The 18,386-nt window shown below is 54.3% G+C and overlaps 6 protein-coding genes across 6 annotated transcripts; 5 read left to right on the forward strand and 1 right to left on the reverse strand.

Annotated features, from left to right (window-relative positions):
- Window positions 1-685: 685 nt before the first annotated feature.
- On the forward strand, window positions 686-4,315 carry CKM354_000847200 (uncharacterized protein; the record flags this gene model as incomplete). Its single annotated transcript, XM_044803851.1, has 2 exons — window positions 686-896; window positions 990-4,315. 2 exons carry the CDS (start codon window positions 686-688, stop codon window positions 4,313-4,315), a joined length of 3,537 nt encoding a protein of 1,178 aa, XP_044659786.1.
- A 659-nt stretch (window positions 4,316-4,974) lies between these two features.
- Window positions 4,975-5,931, reverse strand: CKM354_000847300 (protein-S-isoprenylcysteine carboxyl O-methyltransferase; the record flags this gene model as incomplete). The annotated part of the gene is made up of 2 exons (XM_044803852.1): window positions 4,975-5,063; window positions 5,115-5,931. The coding sequence occupies 2 exons, from the start codon at window positions 5,929-5,931 to the stop codon at window positions 4,975-4,977; spliced, it is 906 nt and encodes a 301-aa protein (XP_044659787.1).
- Window positions 5,932-6,297: 366 nt separating this feature from the next.
- Window positions 6,298-7,482, forward strand: CKM354_000847400 (uncharacterized protein; the record flags this gene model as incomplete). The annotated part of the gene is made up of 1 exon (XM_044803853.1): window positions 6,298-7,482. One exon carries the CDS (start codon window positions 6,298-6,300, stop codon window positions 7,480-7,482), a length of 1,185 nt encoding a protein of 394 aa, XP_044659788.1.
- Window positions 7,483-9,084: 1,602 nt separating this feature from the next.
- On the forward strand, window positions 9,085-10,779 carry CKM354_000847500 (uncharacterized protein; the record flags this gene model as incomplete). Its single annotated transcript, XM_044803854.1, has 1 exon — window positions 9,085-10,779. One exon carries the CDS (start codon window positions 9,085-9,087, stop codon window positions 10,777-10,779), a length of 1,695 nt encoding a protein of 564 aa, XP_044659789.1.
- Window positions 10,780-11,269: 490 nt separating this feature from the next.
- Window positions 11,270-12,355, forward strand: CKM354_000847600 (ribonuclease; the record flags this gene model as incomplete). Its single annotated transcript, XM_044803855.1, has 1 exon — window positions 11,270-12,355. One exon carries the CDS (start codon window positions 11,270-11,272, stop codon window positions 12,353-12,355), a length of 1,086 nt encoding a protein of 361 aa, XP_044659790.1.
- A 1,166-nt stretch (window positions 12,356-13,521) lies between these two features.
- Window positions 13,522-14,192, forward strand: CKM354_000847700 (uncharacterized protein; the record flags this gene model as incomplete). The annotated part of the gene is made up of 2 exons (XM_044803856.1): window positions 13,522-13,680; window positions 13,737-14,192. 2 exons carry the CDS (start codon window positions 13,522-13,524, stop codon window positions 14,190-14,192), a joined length of 615 nt encoding a protein of 204 aa, XP_044659791.1.
- Between the last annotated feature and the right edge of the window lie 4,194 nt (window positions 14,193-18,386).

Raw genomic sequence — 18,386 nt, forward strand, 5'->3', positions numbered from 1 at the left:
CCACACCGCAGCAGAGGCACGAACGACGGCGAACCACGGCGCTGGGCGGCGTCTGTCGTGAAGGCGGCCATTCAGCTCCCATCCCACGCATCAGCAGACGCGTCGACGATGCAGTGCGACGGGCGTGTCCCGGGCGGTGGGAGCGCTCACGCTCATCTCACGGAGCCCGATTGATGAGGAGCGACGGGGTGGCCCACGGACAAAATGCGGCCGTGTGGACTGATCAGCGGCAATACCAAGGGCGGCCCATGCACGCGCTGTTCTTCGTTTGCTCCCGCGACATGCACCGAGCTTTCGCTGCAGGCGTGGATCGAGCTAGTCGTCCGGGCGAGGGCAAGCGTGTGCCTCTCGGCCATCGCTTGCCTCTGCCTTGTGCTGCTGGCGCGCGTCGTAGCTTTGCGCAGCATCTTCGCCGGGCTAGCCTGTCCGGACGAGATCGCTGGCCATGTCGAACGTGGCAGCCATGCTGCGCTCCAGGTCATATTGCGGCGCTGCTCTGGCAAGCACGCAGCATGCGGCACAGCGGCCTTTTTCTCAGTCTGCACTCTGATCCGAGTCCACTCTCTCGCGTGCCAGACAGGGTTGTCGCCTGGTGTCTGAGGGCTACTGCCACTCTAATTTAGAGCATGACACTACGCGAACCACTTTCACACGGACGAACAGACCCCTTGGGCGCGGAGCTCTTATGTCTTCATCGCCGCATCAGGTCGCCTGGCGCGCGCAGCACGCAAACTTTGATGCGGCGGAACAACAACGGTCCAAGAGGGAATACTACTCGAAGAAGACTGTTCAGAACCTAATTGCCACTGGCCTGGTCGCCCCAAACTCGATACCGGCCCCGGCCAGCAAGAAGCGAACAACTGCCGGCCTGGTCGGCACCAGCGTCAATGAGATAGGTACGAAACATCCCCAGTGATCTGTCTTGCGCCATCACCACCGCGACTCTCAATGTGGCAGCATTGAAGGCTGACTGTAGCTTGTTGTCTTAGCACCACCCCGGCGAAGCAAAGTCTACCAGGTGCTTCCCTCGCGCTGGCTAAATTTGGACCAACAGTCAATCCGCTCGTTCAAGAAGCACACCTCAAGCTCCAGCAGCAGCAGCACCATCGCCGGTGCTCCACCGGCTCCGACGTCGAGGCAGTCGCTGCGCGTGGAAGACAGCGACCGCAGCTCGCGTGCTAACACTCCACTGCCTCGTCCCACCGACATGTTGGGCACCAAGGGTACCAATCGACGCGAAAGAACCTTTGTGGGCACGGTCTGCGCCGCCTGCGAGGAGCCTCTGGAGCATATTCTGCGCGGGGAGCGCATCCTGCAACTTTCATGTGGCCACGTCGCCCACGAGGCTTGCTTCCACGAGTTCATCAAGGAGTTCGAAATCCAGAACTGCCCTTCATGTGACCAGCCATTGGGGTACGACAACAACCGAAGCGCCAACGTCGACTTCGACAACTTGAACAAACTCGTGCAAACCACTCAAACGCCCGACCCGAGAGAGCATGCCCATGATGCCGCATCAAAACCGTTACCTGTGCCGAGAGAACTCGATCAGTACCAGCGGCCCGAAACGGCAACAACGGCACCTCAAAGCGTTCCACGATCGAGACCCTCGCGAGAAGACCTCATCTCGAGCCCATCTCAATCAGCAAATGCTCGATTTGAGCAACATGCTATCGCACAACAACCTCGAGCCAGGCGCGCGAGTGGCGAGACCGGTGCTGCATCGAGCGGCTACGCAGAAAGTCAACCACTTAGTTGGAGGCGGCACGAATATGACGTTCAGTCAATGGAAGCATCTGTGGCCAGCCCTCGACACATGAGCAGCAATCCCATGCCGCCACCACTTGTTACCGTGCGCAGCGAATTTCCCACGCTCACCAAATCGCGCCACCAGCAGAGTCTAACATGCTTGGTGACGGTGGAGGTTACCGATGGCCAATGGCACACGCACACGCGTGAGAATGAGCTCCCGGACCGCGCATTGTCCACACGAGAGGGAAGCATCAAGCCAACCCCTCGATTGCGGCCCATTTCAGACCAAAGCAGAGCCGTGGATAGCGTGCTCGAAGACAGCGCTTTATTCAAGGCTAGAGAAGACCTTTTTCGACGCGTTGATAACTGGCACGGCTTAGAATTTGGCAAGTTCGGCAAATTACTACTGCACGATATTATCCAAGTGGGCAAAGATCGGCAGACTTGGCAGGAACTTGAATGCTTTCTCTTTGCTGAGATGTTGATTTGTGTCAAGGAGAAGAAGATCTTGTCGAACGAGAGTCAGTCGTGGAATGATCCAGAACGAGGGGCGTTGAAATCATGCTGCACCTTGAAAGGATCAATCTTGGTGAAGAAGCATTTGAGCCACGTCGAAACGTCATTCGAGCGCGATGTGCTCACACTACAGTTGACAGTCGCCGAACTTCCAGTGTTCCATCTGCGCTTCCGCAACTCTAATCTGCTGGACACATGGCGGAGATCTCTGGACGACATCATCCATCCTGTGCCAGCGCCGTCGACGCATCACGAATTCGAGCCGGCATCGTCAGAAGAGGACGAATATCATCCCAAGCGATTGCAGCGGGTGTCGTCGATTCAATCATCACATGGTGGTCGATCCCAAGGCACAGCGCCCACCGAATACAGTAATTCGCGCAGCGATGGCCGAGCACTTCCACTGGAAAGAACCTCATTACATGTACCCATTGATCTTGTTCTTGTGGTGCCAGTAACGCCTTCTATGCAGGGGCTGAAGGTGAATCTCCTGCGCGATGCGCTACGATTCCTGGTGTCGAGTCTAGGCGAGCAGGATCGCATAGGCCTGGTTACCTTCGGCTCCAGCAGTGGCGCCGCTCCCCTCGTCGGCATGACTACAAGGAGTTGGAACGGATGGGCAAAGGCTATCGATTCCATCCGCCCCGTTGGAGTGAAGAACATCCGCGCGGATGTGGTCGATGGAGCTAACGTTGCCGTGGATCTACTTATGCAACGCAGGACTCGCAATCAGCTCTCACATGTTCTTGTCATCAGCGACTCGTCCACTTCAGACCATGACAGTGTCGACTTCGTTGTCTCGCGAGCAGAAGCCGCCAAGATCTCGATTCATTCGTTCGGTCTGGGCCTGACGCACAAACCAGACACCATGGTCGCCATGTCTACTAAGACCAAAGCAAGCTACACATACGTCAAGGACTGGATGATGCTGCGGGAGTGCTTGGCGGGCTGCTTGGGCTCTCTTCAGAGCACATCTCACCAGAATGTCAAGGTCAGACTGCGCCTTCCTGAAGGTTCTCCGGCCAAATTTGTCAAGATCAGTGGCGCACTCCAGATCACGAAGCGCGCCACAGGTCGAGATGCGGAAGCTTCGCTTGGTGATCTGCGCGTTGGAGACAAGCGCGACATCTTGGTACAGCTTGCTATTCAACCTGACACGTCTACACCCGACTCTATACCTACGGATCCGTGGGAAAACATGATCTCGGGACTCGAGGCGCTGGGCCCAATGGAAAGCGAAGAATCTCGGCCAATGTCTGTGGAAGAGCTTCCACTCCTGCAAGCCGACCTCACCTGGAATGACATCCTTCGTGACGGCATTATGTCGCAGTCTCCGCGACCTTCGCTGCTTGCAATCACCATGCTGCCTACCTCGTCTAGAAAGAGCTCTATTAAGCCTTCGACGCCTCCTATTCCTCCCCACCCCCTTGTGGTGCAACGGCGGATGGAGCTACTCACATCTGACATGCTCTCACGTGCCCTTGGCCTTGTCGCTCGAGGTCAGAATGATCGCGCACATCATCTGCTTGCAGAGACGCGATCAATTCTCAAAGGCCTTGGCAAAGGTGGCCTTCCCCCGCTGCCAACGCCTCCACCTACTGGCGCTCTGCCCGCCACACCACGGCAAATAGATTCCGCAAGGAGCTCCCCTCGCGAATCAGGCGTCTCATTGACAGCTTCGGGGCGACGCTCGCCTTCCCCCCCAATGAGAGATCCGCAAAGTCCCATCAGTTCTGGAGGAAGCATTGACCGAGCAACCATGACTGCATTGGACTCGGAACTCGAATCGAGCCTGGAGTGGATCTGTCATCCCACCGTATTTGGGCGTGACACCCGTAAATCCGTCCTCCAAGCCATCGGAGTCATCAGCTCCCAACGTGGCTACACTTTCCGAACCCCATCGGAAATCCTCTGGGCACAACGAGTACCAGGAATACGATCACTCGCGGATCGCAGTCGCGACTGGCGCGAGGCTGGCGAGGACGAAGCTCTTGTGGAAGTTTCGGAGCCGAACACTTCTACCGGTTCTTTTCAACACTATCGCTAAAGATACCCCTTTCACAGTTACTGCCCCCAAGGGCGGGACATGATGACTTTACGACCCCAAACGTGATACACATATATCCTTCTTACACGTGAGCATGGAACTCTGCCACTTTTAACGTCAAGCTCGCCTATTGAGGCTCTCGAGCCGTGGATATTGAATATTTCTCTTATGTATAGCTGGGCGAGAAGAATGACAATTGGGCCAACTGGGATGTACAGCACCGCATTAGTTTTGGCCGGAATTCTTGTGTGACGATACTGTGAGCTGAGAAGATAAGATATGGTTGTGCTTTTAGAACGTGATACCATATTGTGTTGAATCTGAATGTCGATATTGCTCTGTCATTTTACTACTCGTCTCATTGTGTCTCCTGTGTTTATACCTTATCGTTCCCTGCGGAAAAGTCTGAGCGACAAGTAAAAGCTCCGCGAAGTTCTGGCAGAATTGTCGTGGCTAGAGACTATCTACTCAAGTAGCAGTGATTGCAAGTGTGGAATTGGAGGAGTTCGAACAGCAGTGTTCAACGTGTCTTTCATTCGAGACGAGCTCGCGATTATGCGGGTCTATGCTATGCTGTTGGGCTTCGATGATGCGTGAAGGCTGATATTGCAGTCTTCCACGCACCGTGCATGTGTCGATCGTTTCACTCCTCGTTACGTTCAGCGTATGAAAGGAATCTTGGTTCCGGTCTTCTTTCTGTACTCGATGTACTTGTCGCCGAAGAAGCTGACTAAGAACTTCTCTTCGCCTGCCAAATTGTTAGTCCAGGCGTGGTGATTTTGAAATCGTCAGTGCCTACCTTGAATACGTCTAGAGAAGAATTGCCACAAAACGATGATGTATCCCACCAAACAGACCTTATTGCCGACCAAGAATTGCGTTCCGATGGCCCACCAGAAGAAGCCAAAGTAGCTAGGATGTCTGAAGATGGAGTACAAGCCATGAGTTACAAGCTTGTGGTGCTCTTTGTGCTCCCTTGCGATTACATGGTTGAAGCTTGGTCCGGCCTGTGCCATCGCCAGGCTTCGGACGAGCTGCCCGACAAAGATCAAAGCAATGCCCAGAGCGATTGTGAGAGGGTTGGCGAATGTCTGGCCATATTGGGGGAAGAATCGACTGACGATCAACTCCAATGTCGCACATCCATGAGCGGCTTGGTAGGCTCTGCCATTGTTGAACAGCAGGAAGCTTTCCGCTCGTAGTGCTGGAGTGTTGTATCGAGCAGTGGTGAAGTACTCCAAGAAATGGAAGAGCGCGAGACTCGTCGCGAAGGCTGGAAGACGCCACCAAGCGGAGCCTAAGACGATTGATGTGATCGTCCCTGATATGCCAGCAGCAAAGACAGTTCCCAGGAAGAAAGCTTGAACCCCTATGTAGGAGAGGTCGCGTGTGCCTCCTGGAAAGAGAGAGTCGTCCATGGGCAAAGGCGCTGTATCGACCGCTTCGTCCTCCCAGTCCGTGTCCGGGATGTCATCTTCTACGGGCTTCGAGTCGCCGACATTACTGTGTGAGGTAGATGGCAATGCTGGACCTGCCGAAGTTGCGGTTGAAGGAGCCGAGATGTGACCGTTGGCGCTGCTGGCTGCCGCGGAGTTGGATGCCGAAAGGCGGGCCATGGTGGTTTTCTTATATTACCTGTCGGGCAAGTGGTGCTGGGGTCGGTGGAAGTAAATCGTACGCATGCTGGAAGTCGCAGTGATAAGAAGAGTCATACAGCAGCGTCTTTCATGCGCTGGCTCGTTTCGTCTGTATCCGGTCATCTGCTTTCTTGACGTGCACAATCCTAAGAGCAAGGCAAACTTGACAGGGAAGTTCGGCTTTTGGCGCGCCGTTAAGCGAGCTTTGCTCGTGCCTGCTTTGTTCACCTTTTTGACTTGCACATCAACATCTTCACTTATGCACGTGTGATTGTTGAACGTGCTAGAAGTCGCGATCTTCAGCGCAATGTACGAGGCCGTGGTCGCTGGAACGGGACCGCAGCAATGCCGTCCATCGAGGAGGCGAAAAGGCAAGTCAAAGCTGGGCTGAAGAGCCAGCAACGGCACGAAGTAGATCACGACGCAGTACTCGCCAGTCTATGGGATGAGATCGACCAACACAACGAACACAAATCAGAGTCTTACGTGCCAGAGCGACATCGCGAGCGCCATCGAAGCAGTGAGGATGGCTCTGGACGCAAGACATCCAAGTTCCGCTTCAAGGACGGGGCCGAGCCCAGAAAGCGAAGACACCGATCGCGAGATGGAGAGCGTCGAACGCATCGCAAGCACAGGAGAGAGCGACACGATGAAGCACATTTGAATGGAGAGGCAGCACACCCATTTCCGCGAGAGCCAACGAATCCTGATCGCGACGCAAATGGCAATGCAAATGCTGCCTTTCAAGAATCTCTCTTCGACGCGCTCGCGGACGACGAGGGCGCTGCATATTGGGAGAGCGTCTACAGCCAGCCCATTCACGTCTTCCCGCGCCCCAGCGTGGCCAATGCCCGAGGCGAGTTGGAAGAGATGAACGATGAAGAATATGCGGCCTATGTGCAAACCAAGATGTGGGAGAAGAACAATCCTCATATTGTGCTTGAGCGCGAGCAGAAGGAAAAGCAACGAAAGGAACAAGAAGAGGAGAAGACACGACAACGAGAGGAGTTTATCCGGCGCAAGCAGAGAGCAGCCTGGGAACGTGCTCAACACGACGGGGCGAAGCAATTCGTAGGCGTGGGCGACGACTACGATTACGTCTTCGACTTCGACGATAGGAAGGGCAGTGCATCGAAGCGTACCTCTGAAAGGGCTGTGCGCTCCCAAGAGTATGCTGATTCGTGGAAGCGATATTTGGCTGCCTGGGATACGCTTAAGCATGAGCTACTGAAGGGCGATGACGGCTCCGGACAACAGGCTGATGCAAGGCCTCCCTCTAAGCGGATCCCCTGGCCGGTATTGGCGTCGAAACCAGTGATAAAGCCGAACATTGAAGAGTTCATGCGCAATATACCTTTGGATCCAGATGGTCGAAGTAAGGAGCAGCAGCTCAAAGGTGAGCGTGTGAGATGGCATCCCGACAAAGTGCAGCAACGCTTCCGAGGACAGGTCGATGAAGGCACGATGAAGATTGTGACGGGGGTCTTCCAAGTCGTAGACGGATTGCTCGAAGCAGAGCGCAAGGCTTAGATTGAGCGCAGCAACTGCAACATCAGAGATGTGGCACAGCATGATCTATAATAACAACTTCTACCGCACGTAGCTTACTGTTCCTGAATTTCTACCGTTGCTGACGTGTCCCTGACACTGTGCAGGACAGCATCAGCGCAGCCCGGGCAACAGAGGCCTCGTAGACCTTGTCCCAAACGCAGCGTGAAAACTGCTTCAGCAGACGCTTAGTGATCATGCGGGACACATCGGGCTCTCTTCGTATAGCAATGAGCGAAATGGCTCCGCAAAGCCCCACGGCGTTGAGAGTGGACCGGTGGATGCGCGCACAGCGCGGAGGTCTTGCTCATGAAGAGACAGGATTGCGAGCAAATTTCCAGCGTGACTCGCAAATGCGTTCTTCTGAGGGGACAAAGATACGCCGAGCGCGACGTCGAATGATCGCCGGCTGGCGCTTCCAGTAGCGAGAGTGACTGACAAGCAAGACCCAGCCCGCGCTCACCGCGCGCGGCGGCGCAGCACAACATGAGAGAAGCATAGATCTAAAGTGCTTACACTGTATACCAGGGACGGAGAATGCGAGGAGGCGGCGAAAATGCACAGCATAGCCGGGCGTGTCGCTTTCACGGTTTCGCGCACCGGGATCGTGTTCCTGCGTGCGATGCTTGAGAGGCACAATGACGACGCGCTGTGGGCTGTGCAGCTCTCTCTGTTGTGTCCGCCATCCTTCGTGCTTCACAGTCTCCTTGTCGCGGCGATTGTGACTGGTGGATCGAAAATCTGCCAACGCTTTTGTCGCAGGCTGTTACGGTGGCCTCATGATAATCCTGGAGCGAGCTAACTTTCAGGGTATTTCCGCTGATTTCCCCGTGGTGTAGCATAGTCGCTGAGATCTATTGCCCGGGCGAGGGGCAGCAGCCAAGAGATGCGGCACGTTGCAGCTCTCGGGCGACGATTGGTACAGTACGTCGATGGTCGCGTGAACGGAGGCGTTGAGCAACGGTCCTTCTGAAGGATCGCGCCGACTGAACATGGCGGTTTTCTTTTGCTCCAGCAGCTGCCCGCTTTCAAAAGGGCAGAGGCTAAGGTAAGAGTGCCGGGTCGACGCGTGGAGGTGGAACTGTTTTGCGGAACTCAATTGGCTCGCGTCTGGAGTTGCAGGGCTCGATCTCGACCAAGCGCGGAAGCTGCGACCTTCACCTTTTAGCGAGACTCGGTGCATGGATTCACCCTCACCCCCCTTGGCAACCCGATGATGTACGAAGAAGGCGCAGTACGCTTCCGACTACACTTGTGTAGCTAGCTGCCCTCGCCTCGCCCTCGCCGCCCTACGTGTTTTCCTTCATGCATACCAGGTCCAGGCATCCGCGTCCGACAGCGCTTGTTACAGGTCCGAAGTACAAGTGCATCGCACGCTCAGCATCTTCCACCCACAGCTTCTTGGTCGCACTACCATGGTCGTCCTCATAACCTATTGACTCAGCTACGCATATCGACGGTACCGCACAATACGAGCCCGGCATTCCTTTGTCGTCGCTTTGTTCACCCTGGTTCTCTAGCTCCTGGAACGCGAGCACTGGCGACGCTGGCTACGGAAAGGCACTCGGGGGACAACCTGCCAGTATGGCAGCGAAAGATGGAGCGGAGGAGGCGCTGTTATACCGCGAGCAATCTGGCAGCAGTACAGAATACGACTCAGATACCGAGTATGAGCTGGACGACTACAATGGCATTGGCTCAATCATAGCGATCGCAAGGAGACGGACGCCGAAGTGGTGGAGGTCAAGACATCGACGGAGAGGCTCTGGTCCGCTGTTCCACGCGCCCCGGCGGCGACGGTCACCTTTGTGCAGATTGGTGCAGCTCATCGCACTCTTTCCTTATCTGATATTCGGACTTCTGTTGATCGCTGGTGTCTTCTTTCCAGGATACTCACATCCGCCCATGCGCTACCAGGAATTGCGCGATCGGGTCCTAGTGTACGGCCAATCTGCCAACATCCACAACGAGAAGATCTTCATCGCAGCGAGTTTATACGACCAGGAGGGCGAAGTAGTATCAGGCGAATGGGGGCAATCGGTACTGCACCTGATCAATATTCTTGGACCGCAGAACGTCTTCTTGAGCATATACGAGAATGATCCGGATCCTATGGCGAAGGCGGCGCTCGAATTATTCTCGAAGAACGTGACCTGCGCAAAATCCATTGTCGCTGAGACACTAGATCTTAGCAAGCTTCACCACGTCCCTACACCGGATGGCACAAAACGACTGAAGAGGATCGAGTTCTTAGCGGACGTTCGAAATCGCGCACTGCGGCCTCTGGAGGATGCAAACTCAGTAGCACACAGCACTCGATACGATAAGCTGTTGTACCTCAACGACGTAGTCTTCGATCCGGTCGATGCGGCGAACTTGCTGTTCTCGACTAACGCAAACGAGCTCACTGGCAGGACACAATATCGGGCAGCTTGTGCAACTGACTTCATTATGCCATTCAAATTTTACGACACATTTGCGACGCGAGATCTGGAAGGCTACGACATGGGAGTGCCTTTCTATCCCTGGTTCTCTGGAGCTGGTAAAGCGGAGAGTAGGAGAGATGTGCTTGAGCAGAAGGATGCTGTCAGAGTTAAGAGTTGCTGGGGAGGTATGGTGGCATTCGAAGCGAAGTGGTTCCAGATGGATTTGCACACTCTCGCGGGCGACAATGTCCTCCCTGCTCGGCTACCGAAAACTCAGCCAGCACATCTGAGCTATCATCCTGACCCGCGGGACGCTAGTCATGAAGTCCTGCACATCGACACGTTCAACTCCTCGTTACGGTTCCGGGCGGAGCACGATACTTACTGGGATGGGTCAGAATGTTGCTTGATCCATGCCGACCTCACAGCGATGGACCCGGCCTCTTTACCCGTCAATGAAACTGGGATTTACATGAACCCATATATTCGAGTCGCGTACTCGAGCTCAGTATTGCCTTGGCTGCATTTCGTCAAGAGATTTGAGCGCCTCTATACACCGATTCACACTATTGTGGACTGGATAGCCAGACGACCGTCCTTCAACCCACGGCAATTCCAAGAACCTGGCGCCGAAGTGATTGACAAAGTGTGGACCTGGGACGCAGAAAGTCTGGCCGCCATCCGCAACGGCACCGATAAATCACATTCTAGCCTCACCGGGACATACAAAGAAGTAAAACGCACTGCTCTTCCCGGAGGCTTCTGTGGAGCGAGGAAGATGCTGTACATCAACGAGGATCCCTCCAATGGTCTGGGAAAGTGGGCGTCGGAGAAATTGCCGCCTGTGGGATGACCGATGCGATCTGATTTATTTGCTTGCGTTTTAGCGTGGTGCACTCCTGTCTTGTTGACAGTTGGAGCGGAATTTCGTGTTTGCATTGCTGATCCCAAGTGCTGGAGAGACAGCTGTGAGTGATTGTTCAAAACATCTGGGTACGGCCGTTCAGCATTAAAAAGGTGTTAACTGGATGTGACGAGTGTGAAGTAGCATAGGAGCTTCTTTGTCGATACTTTCTATCAAACTCTCAGGAGCCAAATGGCAGGAGTCGTTGTTCAAGTCTCGACAACAAATGCCATAATGATCGATACCTCTGACAATCGAGAGCTGTCAACGTGAGCTTGTTCCACGTTCATGCATCCCTGCAGGATTCTGTGTCGTGATTGGGCAGCAGGCAACGCGCTTTCCTCACGCGCGCGTTTGGCTCATGTTGCTGCGAAAGTGTGGGAGCCTGTGATCGCAGCCGTGATAGACATAAGGACAACGAGCATCGCACCGCTTCTGCATGTCAGCTTCCACTATGTCCAAGGCCACTCTTGCTATTGTAGCGGGTGCGAGCGCTGCAGTCGGAGCAGCCACGACAGCAGCCATCTACGGCATCAGCAGACCAAAAGAGACCGTAACAAACACAATTGCAACATCGACAACTACTTCCACAACATCGAAGACTGCACCACCTCCTCCGTCCCCGATCCCACCGATTCCACAGCGCGACGACCCGAGACACCCAGTGCTGCCTCCTGTCGACCCTGCCGGTGTCTTTCAATACGGCTTTCCCGGACCCGTCTCAGATATCCGCAATGCTCCCTCGCTAACAAGTTCGTACAATCGCGCAACACGAAACCCACACTGGGTCGCAGAGCACATCACACCTCAATCTCTTCTCATCCAGAATGGTGATCGTCGGCACAGCCAGTTCACAGAAGATGCATCGATTCCCGAAAAATTTCGAGCAAAGCTGAAAGACTACTTCCGATCAGGGTACGATCGCGGACACCAAGTCCCTGCCGCAGATGCCAAATGGAGTCAAGAGGCTATGGACGGTACATTCGCACTGTCAAATATGTGCCCGCAGGTCGGAGAGGGCTTCAATCGGGACTACTGGGCACATTTTGAGGACTTCTGTAGGAGATTGACGTCGTATTATCCTAGTGTGCGAATCATCACAGGACCTCTGTACCTGCCGAAGCGGGATCCTGTTGATCAGAAGTGGAAGGTCAGCTATGAAGTTGTGGGACACCCGCCGAATGTGGCTGTGCCGACGCACTTCTACAAGATTATTTTTGCAGAGGATGGGAAAGCTGGAGGGAAAGTGAGCTTGGGAGCTTTCGTCTTGCCCAACGATAAGATTCCGAACGACAAGCCGCTGGCAGACTTTGAGGTCCCGATCGAGGCGGTTGAGAGGGCAAGCGGGCTGGAATTTGCAAGTCTGTTGCCGCCGGCGAGGAGGAAGCAGTTGTGCAAGGAAGTGAGCTGTAGTGTCATCATCAAGGAGTACGCGGAAAGGCAGAAGGCTTTCACGAAGAGTCCTGCACAAATCCAACCCAACCCTGCGCAACCACCAGCGCATACACCTTGGGGTTCGAGATGATGGAAGAGCAAGGTTGAGCAAATGTTTTGAGCATCTTTTGTTGCTGCTTACTGAGCAATCTGCTGCGATTGAGCGAAGCTTTGTGATATTATACAACCCGCGAATCATCTATGCTCACGCATAGTCCTGTTGTACACTATGTGCAAATGTATTGTTGCGCCCTTTTCTCTTCTCTTCCATGCGTACACTTTCTGCACAATTTCCACGTCGCCGGCCCACTCTTTTACAATGCTCTTTTTGACTCGGCCTGAAGCAGCCCTCCTCCTCATTCCGCACTCAAATATGCTCGCCCTCTCTCATCTCATCTCGTCTCTCATACCCCAGCAAACTGATTTCCCTGTCCCACTTGCCTCTGCACATGTCCAAGATATTGTTGCGACACGACATTCCATGATGACATGTACTTTTCCATGCAGGCTGTGTAGCAGGTTCGCTCTCCGCTGGATAGAGAAGTGCCGGGCTTGGGGACGCAGCGCTCGAAGCAGTGCTCGTTGACTTTCTATCAAATGTGTCAGGATCGCAAGAGGCTAATAGAGGATATGGGGTTACACACCTCCACAAGCGCTCGTGCATTTGCAAGAGCGACTTGTTGTCGGACTTGTTCCATGATCTGTTGTTTTGCGTCGGCCATGATTTCGATAGATGGGTCGCGGGGTGTTGGAGAAGGATTTGAGTGTGTATGTACAGGCGTAGGCAAGTCGTTGGTGTGGTGGTCGGTCAGTGGTTCATGATGTCGAGTCCATCGGAAGTGAAAGATGCTCGCCGATCGGGGATTTCTCGGCGCTGGTCAAGTGAAGCGTGTTTCGTCACGACTGCAGCAACTCTCCTTCCGTCTATCACAGAAGCGCCTGGCTGATGTCAGTCATTATTTTGTTCCAAATTCCAGATCGACCATCTGCGAGGTAGGTGAAGCGAGGTCATCCACGGCGCTTGAGCCCTCGCATCGAAGTGACGACTCGCCTTCTTAATATTCTTTGGTGAACGAGCAGCCACTTATGCAGCAGGGACGTTTGCTTGCTCTTTCAACTCGCGCGCTTTCGTCCTCAAGTCCAAAACTACTTCTCTCAAAACAGATACGCCACCTCGTCTATTGCTCGACACTCAGACACATTCAACGAGAACACATTTACAGAAAGCAACACTTTCGAGGCCGACTGTACTCAAGCATGTCTACGAACGATGAGAAGCCACGCGCGCCTTTTATTGTACGATTCTACGGAAACGAGGCCGAGCGCGACGGCAACGATCGCACGCTTGACGAGATTTTGAGCTTCGACGATTACGATTTGGAGGGCCACCATGATTTCATCCAAGTGATCTTTCCAGTATGTTGCAAATCCCTTCCCTTCTCGGAGTTTTGCTGAAGCTAACTATATCGCAGCTCCCTGAGCGCTCGCCAATCAACCCAGGTGCACCAGTGATCACTAAAGCCGTCCGCGATGCCTTCCTGCAACAAGAGCTTCTCCGCAGCAATCTCTTCCGAGCCTTCGCTCGCATGGCAAGCTTCTACGCCTTCGATGTGTCTGGCACGAAAGAGGACCCCACTCTGGAACCAAAAGAGAATTTCGTAAAGCTGGCTCGACAGACGTGGCTCACACGTATGGATCACAACCACCTCCGCATCACACGCATCATTCGCTGTATGCGCATCCTGGGACTCGATACGGCTGCAGCCAATTTCTACGATGCTCTTCGCGAGAATGAAGGTGGGAAGGTATCTGAGAGAAGCCTGATGTATTGGGATCGTGCTGTGAGGCGTCCACTTCACCTATCGCCGGACGAGTCGAACCAGGCTGCAATGGGCGTTGAGTGGTTGAGAGAAGATGATGCATCGTGAGAGGCATGAGTCTTGGGACACTACCTTTCACTTTTTCGACTTTTGAGAGGACGGGATTGTTGATTCGCTGGTGGATCTTGCCATTGGGCCTTGACTCCTTGAACCGCGGGAACTGTGCATCTATACCACGTGGAACGTTGCGAGTTACATGGTACTCAAGTCCTCTCCTCGATCGTTTTTCCAATATTGCCTAGCACCGCTCAGGTAGTCACTCAAAGAATATAGGGAAGGCATTTCGTCACCGCGATTAGAGTCGCAGGGCTTGCATATCGCAATTCTGCCAGGGCACGTTCCTTTGCCTCATGTTCACAAAGCTTGAGGGGACAGCAGTGTAAGTCTCAGGTCCGTTCTCTCGTCGTCTGGCTCAACGTCATGTAGCTGCCAAGCGTGGGATGGCAGCGAGCATATCACATCTTACAAGGATTGATGCACGTGGTGTGGAATGGGAGTTCTAGAGTTGGCGCCAGCGATTTCATTTTGTCTCTGCTAAAGTAAAGTAAAACAAGTTAAAATAAGACCGCGGTCTTGAGTGAGGGCAAGAAAGTAAAGAAGCCAAATTGTATTGTACAAAAGCTTGGCCGCCAGTGAGAAGGGGTATCAAGCTCGAATGCCAATGTGTTGCATGCAGGCCCATTTGTTTACAGGTCGTTCCGTGGGTCCTTGGTAGAGCTCAATGCAGTCTTCTCGTCATGCTTTATGTTAGGGTATCGTGCCGTGTGCTATAGTCCGTTATCCGTGAGCCATTATCATGCAGAGTGTTGATGCCTCGGGTGACATTAGGGCAAAGTCGAGGCCGAGCTGAGCGAGCTCGACGTCGAACTTTTGCTTCTACTGCTTGCAGAGTTGCGGTACCGTTTATGATGGGAAGTCGAATTGTTGGCTGAGTGACGAGCACCGCGCCGGTCCGCGGGAGTGGCAGCATTCTCGAGATTGTTCGGCAAACAGCAAGCAGGCTTCTCGATGGTTGGGCCAAGTTCGTACTTCCCGACAAGAGCGCTGTATGCGAATCGTGTGAGAAGAGCGACCTCGATAATCTGAAAGCAAGCAGATCCAACGAAGACGAAGCGTGGGTGTCGATGTCTTAAAGCCCAGAAGGTCCAAGCTACCGCTGAGCAAAGCAGCACGAATATAGATGTGGTGATTTCGGTCATGCTGACTCGGCGGATCCTGAGCACGGCGGCTGTTGCTTGCTCCACGACCGAGATGATGAAGGTGGTGTAGATCACGATAGACTTAGCTATCATCTCCAGTAGCAGGCTTTTGTCCATTGCTCCTACCTGGGCGCCGATGAGAAGACCAGCAACACATGCTGCCGGCCAGTACCAGTGGTGTACGAAACTGAGATGCCAGAGTCTGGTGAGTGCGTGTTTGACAAGAGTGGGTTTAGCTCGGCCGTTGATCTCGTTCTCGTCAATATCCAAGGGTTGGGTGGAGTGAATGGAAAACGGCCGGTGGCACGCTCCATGAGCGGCTGCCGAGTTGTCCGCCTGCTCTGCAATGTCTTCCAGCGCTGTGTCGGGCATTGAGCTGGTTTTGCGTAACTAGGTCGGACGCACGACAGGTCTCTGCTCGGGTAGAAAGGTGACACGGGTATCAGAGCGGGTACAGTTGCCGAATTTCGTCAAGGCCGTTATGATGCTCTGCGTAAATGAATGCCTTGAATTGAATCCAACGATTGAAAGTAGCGCGAAGATGGTAAGGACCGTGTAATAATGAACGAGCAGTCGAGCAGAGAGACAGAGAGAGGACGACAGAGACTTACAAGCCGGGAAGCGCCCCTGAGAGCGACTGCCGTCGTGTGCACGCGCCTCCAAGCATTCATATGGTGCTCAGGTGTCAATCGCGAGGTCTCTTTGACGGGTGTTTCATGTCAGCGCGAGCAGCGGCAGTGACAAAGTGCCGCGCTCTCTGTGGCCATTAGTGGGAGAAACCTATCCGGGAATTGTGCAAGTCACGACGGTATGGTGCCGTGATGGTCCTGTCTCTGGTCCGCATCATGGCCAGATCGCGACATACACTACCCATCGATGTTGCGGAAGCATTCAAGCTTCAGACCAGGATCGCATTCCTGGTGTGCGAGTCCCGCGGGTGTGGAATAGACTCGTCGAGTACATAGTACCTGCAGTAGTGCAGGAAAGTGACCGGGGTCAATAATATTTGCCTACCCAAAGGCAACCTTCGTCGTCATTGTCGCGGCGTCATGCAACTCGCACTTGAGACTCATGCCGGTATCTTTGCGCTGCGCCCCCAGTGCATCGAGGTTGTAGCTCACGGCGTTCTTGCACAGAATGCTCTCAGGTAGACCCAGGTACTTTGGTCCTTGAAGAAGTCTGATCTGCTATGTGCCTGAGCACAAGGCGCGGACGCGTAGACCTTCGTCGTATCGAGAATCGATGGTAGCTTCGTCGTGGGCCGAAATGAAAGGGGCTGTGCTGTGTGACAGCCGCGCTCGCGAGATAGCCTTTCCAGCGTAAGGCTGCGGAAGGGCGATCCGTGGCAATGAGGCCGCAAGCTGCGAACCTGGCTCGAGAGCTGGCGGTGAGACTGGAGTGTGTGTTGCGAGTGGGCCGCAGGGAGCCTGCCATCTCGAGCTTCCGAGCCGATGAAGTAGGCACCTCGAATGGATTTCCATTCATTTCCCATAGTCCGTGCGAAATGCAAGCTCGTCTCATGAAACAGCTTCCACCGTGCAATTCAGGCCTGGGGAGCTTGAAGGTATGGCTCTATTGGCTGGCAGCACCAGCTGCATATGTCCGCTCGGTGGTGTGACTGCGTTTGGCTGAGCAGGTCTGGGGATCGATCGGCGTCCTGAGCGCTGTGACGAGTCTTGAGGCGGGAATCAGCAGTCCAATCGTGTAGCTTGGGGGCGCGTTCCTGCAGAGCTGTGCAGCACCGGGAGATTCGAGGATTGGCAGAGGCCGCCCTCTGCAGCTCGCTTCTCTTCTACCTTCGCCGTGGCTTGCAGCAAATCGCACATGTCTGTGCTCAGGACGATGGTGTGGGATGTATTGGAGCTAATGCAATGGATACGGAGGCTTCTCATTGTCGACGAGCCTTGCTGTCCCGTCGGTCTTGTGATGCCACGATTGTGGACAATTTTCACTCTCCAGTCAAGAGGCCAGTCGTGCCGCCAGCCATCGGGTGCTTGGCCACCTTCAGCTGTCGCAGCGTGTATCTTGCAACATCGCGCACTTCATTCGCTGCTTCGTTGTCTTTGCAGAGCTGAATATGCCCGATGTCTTCTGATGAGTGGGAGAGGTGTAGTGTAAATGTTCGGAGCAGCAGATTCAGTGGCCCGCTTAAACTCCCGCAAGGGTTGCCGCGTTGGGCCTGGTTTGTGATCCGCGGATCACGCCGCTTGCTCCTGTCCTATGTTCCACGCGAGTAGTTGGCTGAATCGAAGTCGTTTCTCCTCCGTATACATACAGCATGGGCGGGCGTCAAGATTCTTCGTGGGTTCTGCCCGCGTGCATTTCTTTGCTATGTTACAAGACCTCGTCGCGGCCAGCAACCGGCGCCACTGAGACCGCACAATCACGAGCGGAGCAATTCATCGTGCTGGTTGCTCAACCTCCCACCGGCCACATCTGCTAGCAAATGATACAACTTGAAATCCCGCGTTGCATATTTGCGCTGTCATGTGGCTGCTGAACATTGAAACCGGGCTGGTCGAAGGGCTGAATGAGCCCCCCAAAAATCTCCGTTATGCGATTTCTTCGCATAGGTGGTCTGACGATGCAACAAACTATGAATATCGGTTCTCAACATCAGAGCAATGTGGACTCGAGCGAATGTCCTGGCCAGGATCACTTGGAGCGCATGGGACGTACGATCCTTTGCAGCAACTGCTTCCCGCCGCAAAGGAGCCCTCTTTCTTCTCACACCGCGGAGGAACGCGGCAGGTGAGAGAGAGACCGCCAGATCATGCCCGAAGGAAATTAATTCCATCTGAACCGTGTGCTGGCCATCACCACAACTCGTCCAAGATACAGCAACCGGCGGCGAGACTATCATGCCAGATTCAGGCCTCTGTCGAAACCCAACGGCCGGACAGCTTCTCGAGCAAGCGCAAGTCTTGCGATGTCAGTAACGGGGGCGAGAAGGCGTGCAAATTGAAGCGCATATCGCCGCCGAAAGCAGATACTTGGGATCGAGGACTCGGGATCGGGTCGCAGTCTGGAACATTATTTTCTG

The sequence above is a fragment of the Cercospora kikuchii genome (assembly GCF_019650295.1).
Source record: "Cercospora kikuchii DNA, contig_00005, whole genome shotgun sequence".
Taxonomy (NCBI): Eukaryota; Fungi; Ascomycota; class Dothideomycetes; order Mycosphaerellales; family Mycosphaerellaceae; genus Cercospora; species Cercospora kikuchii.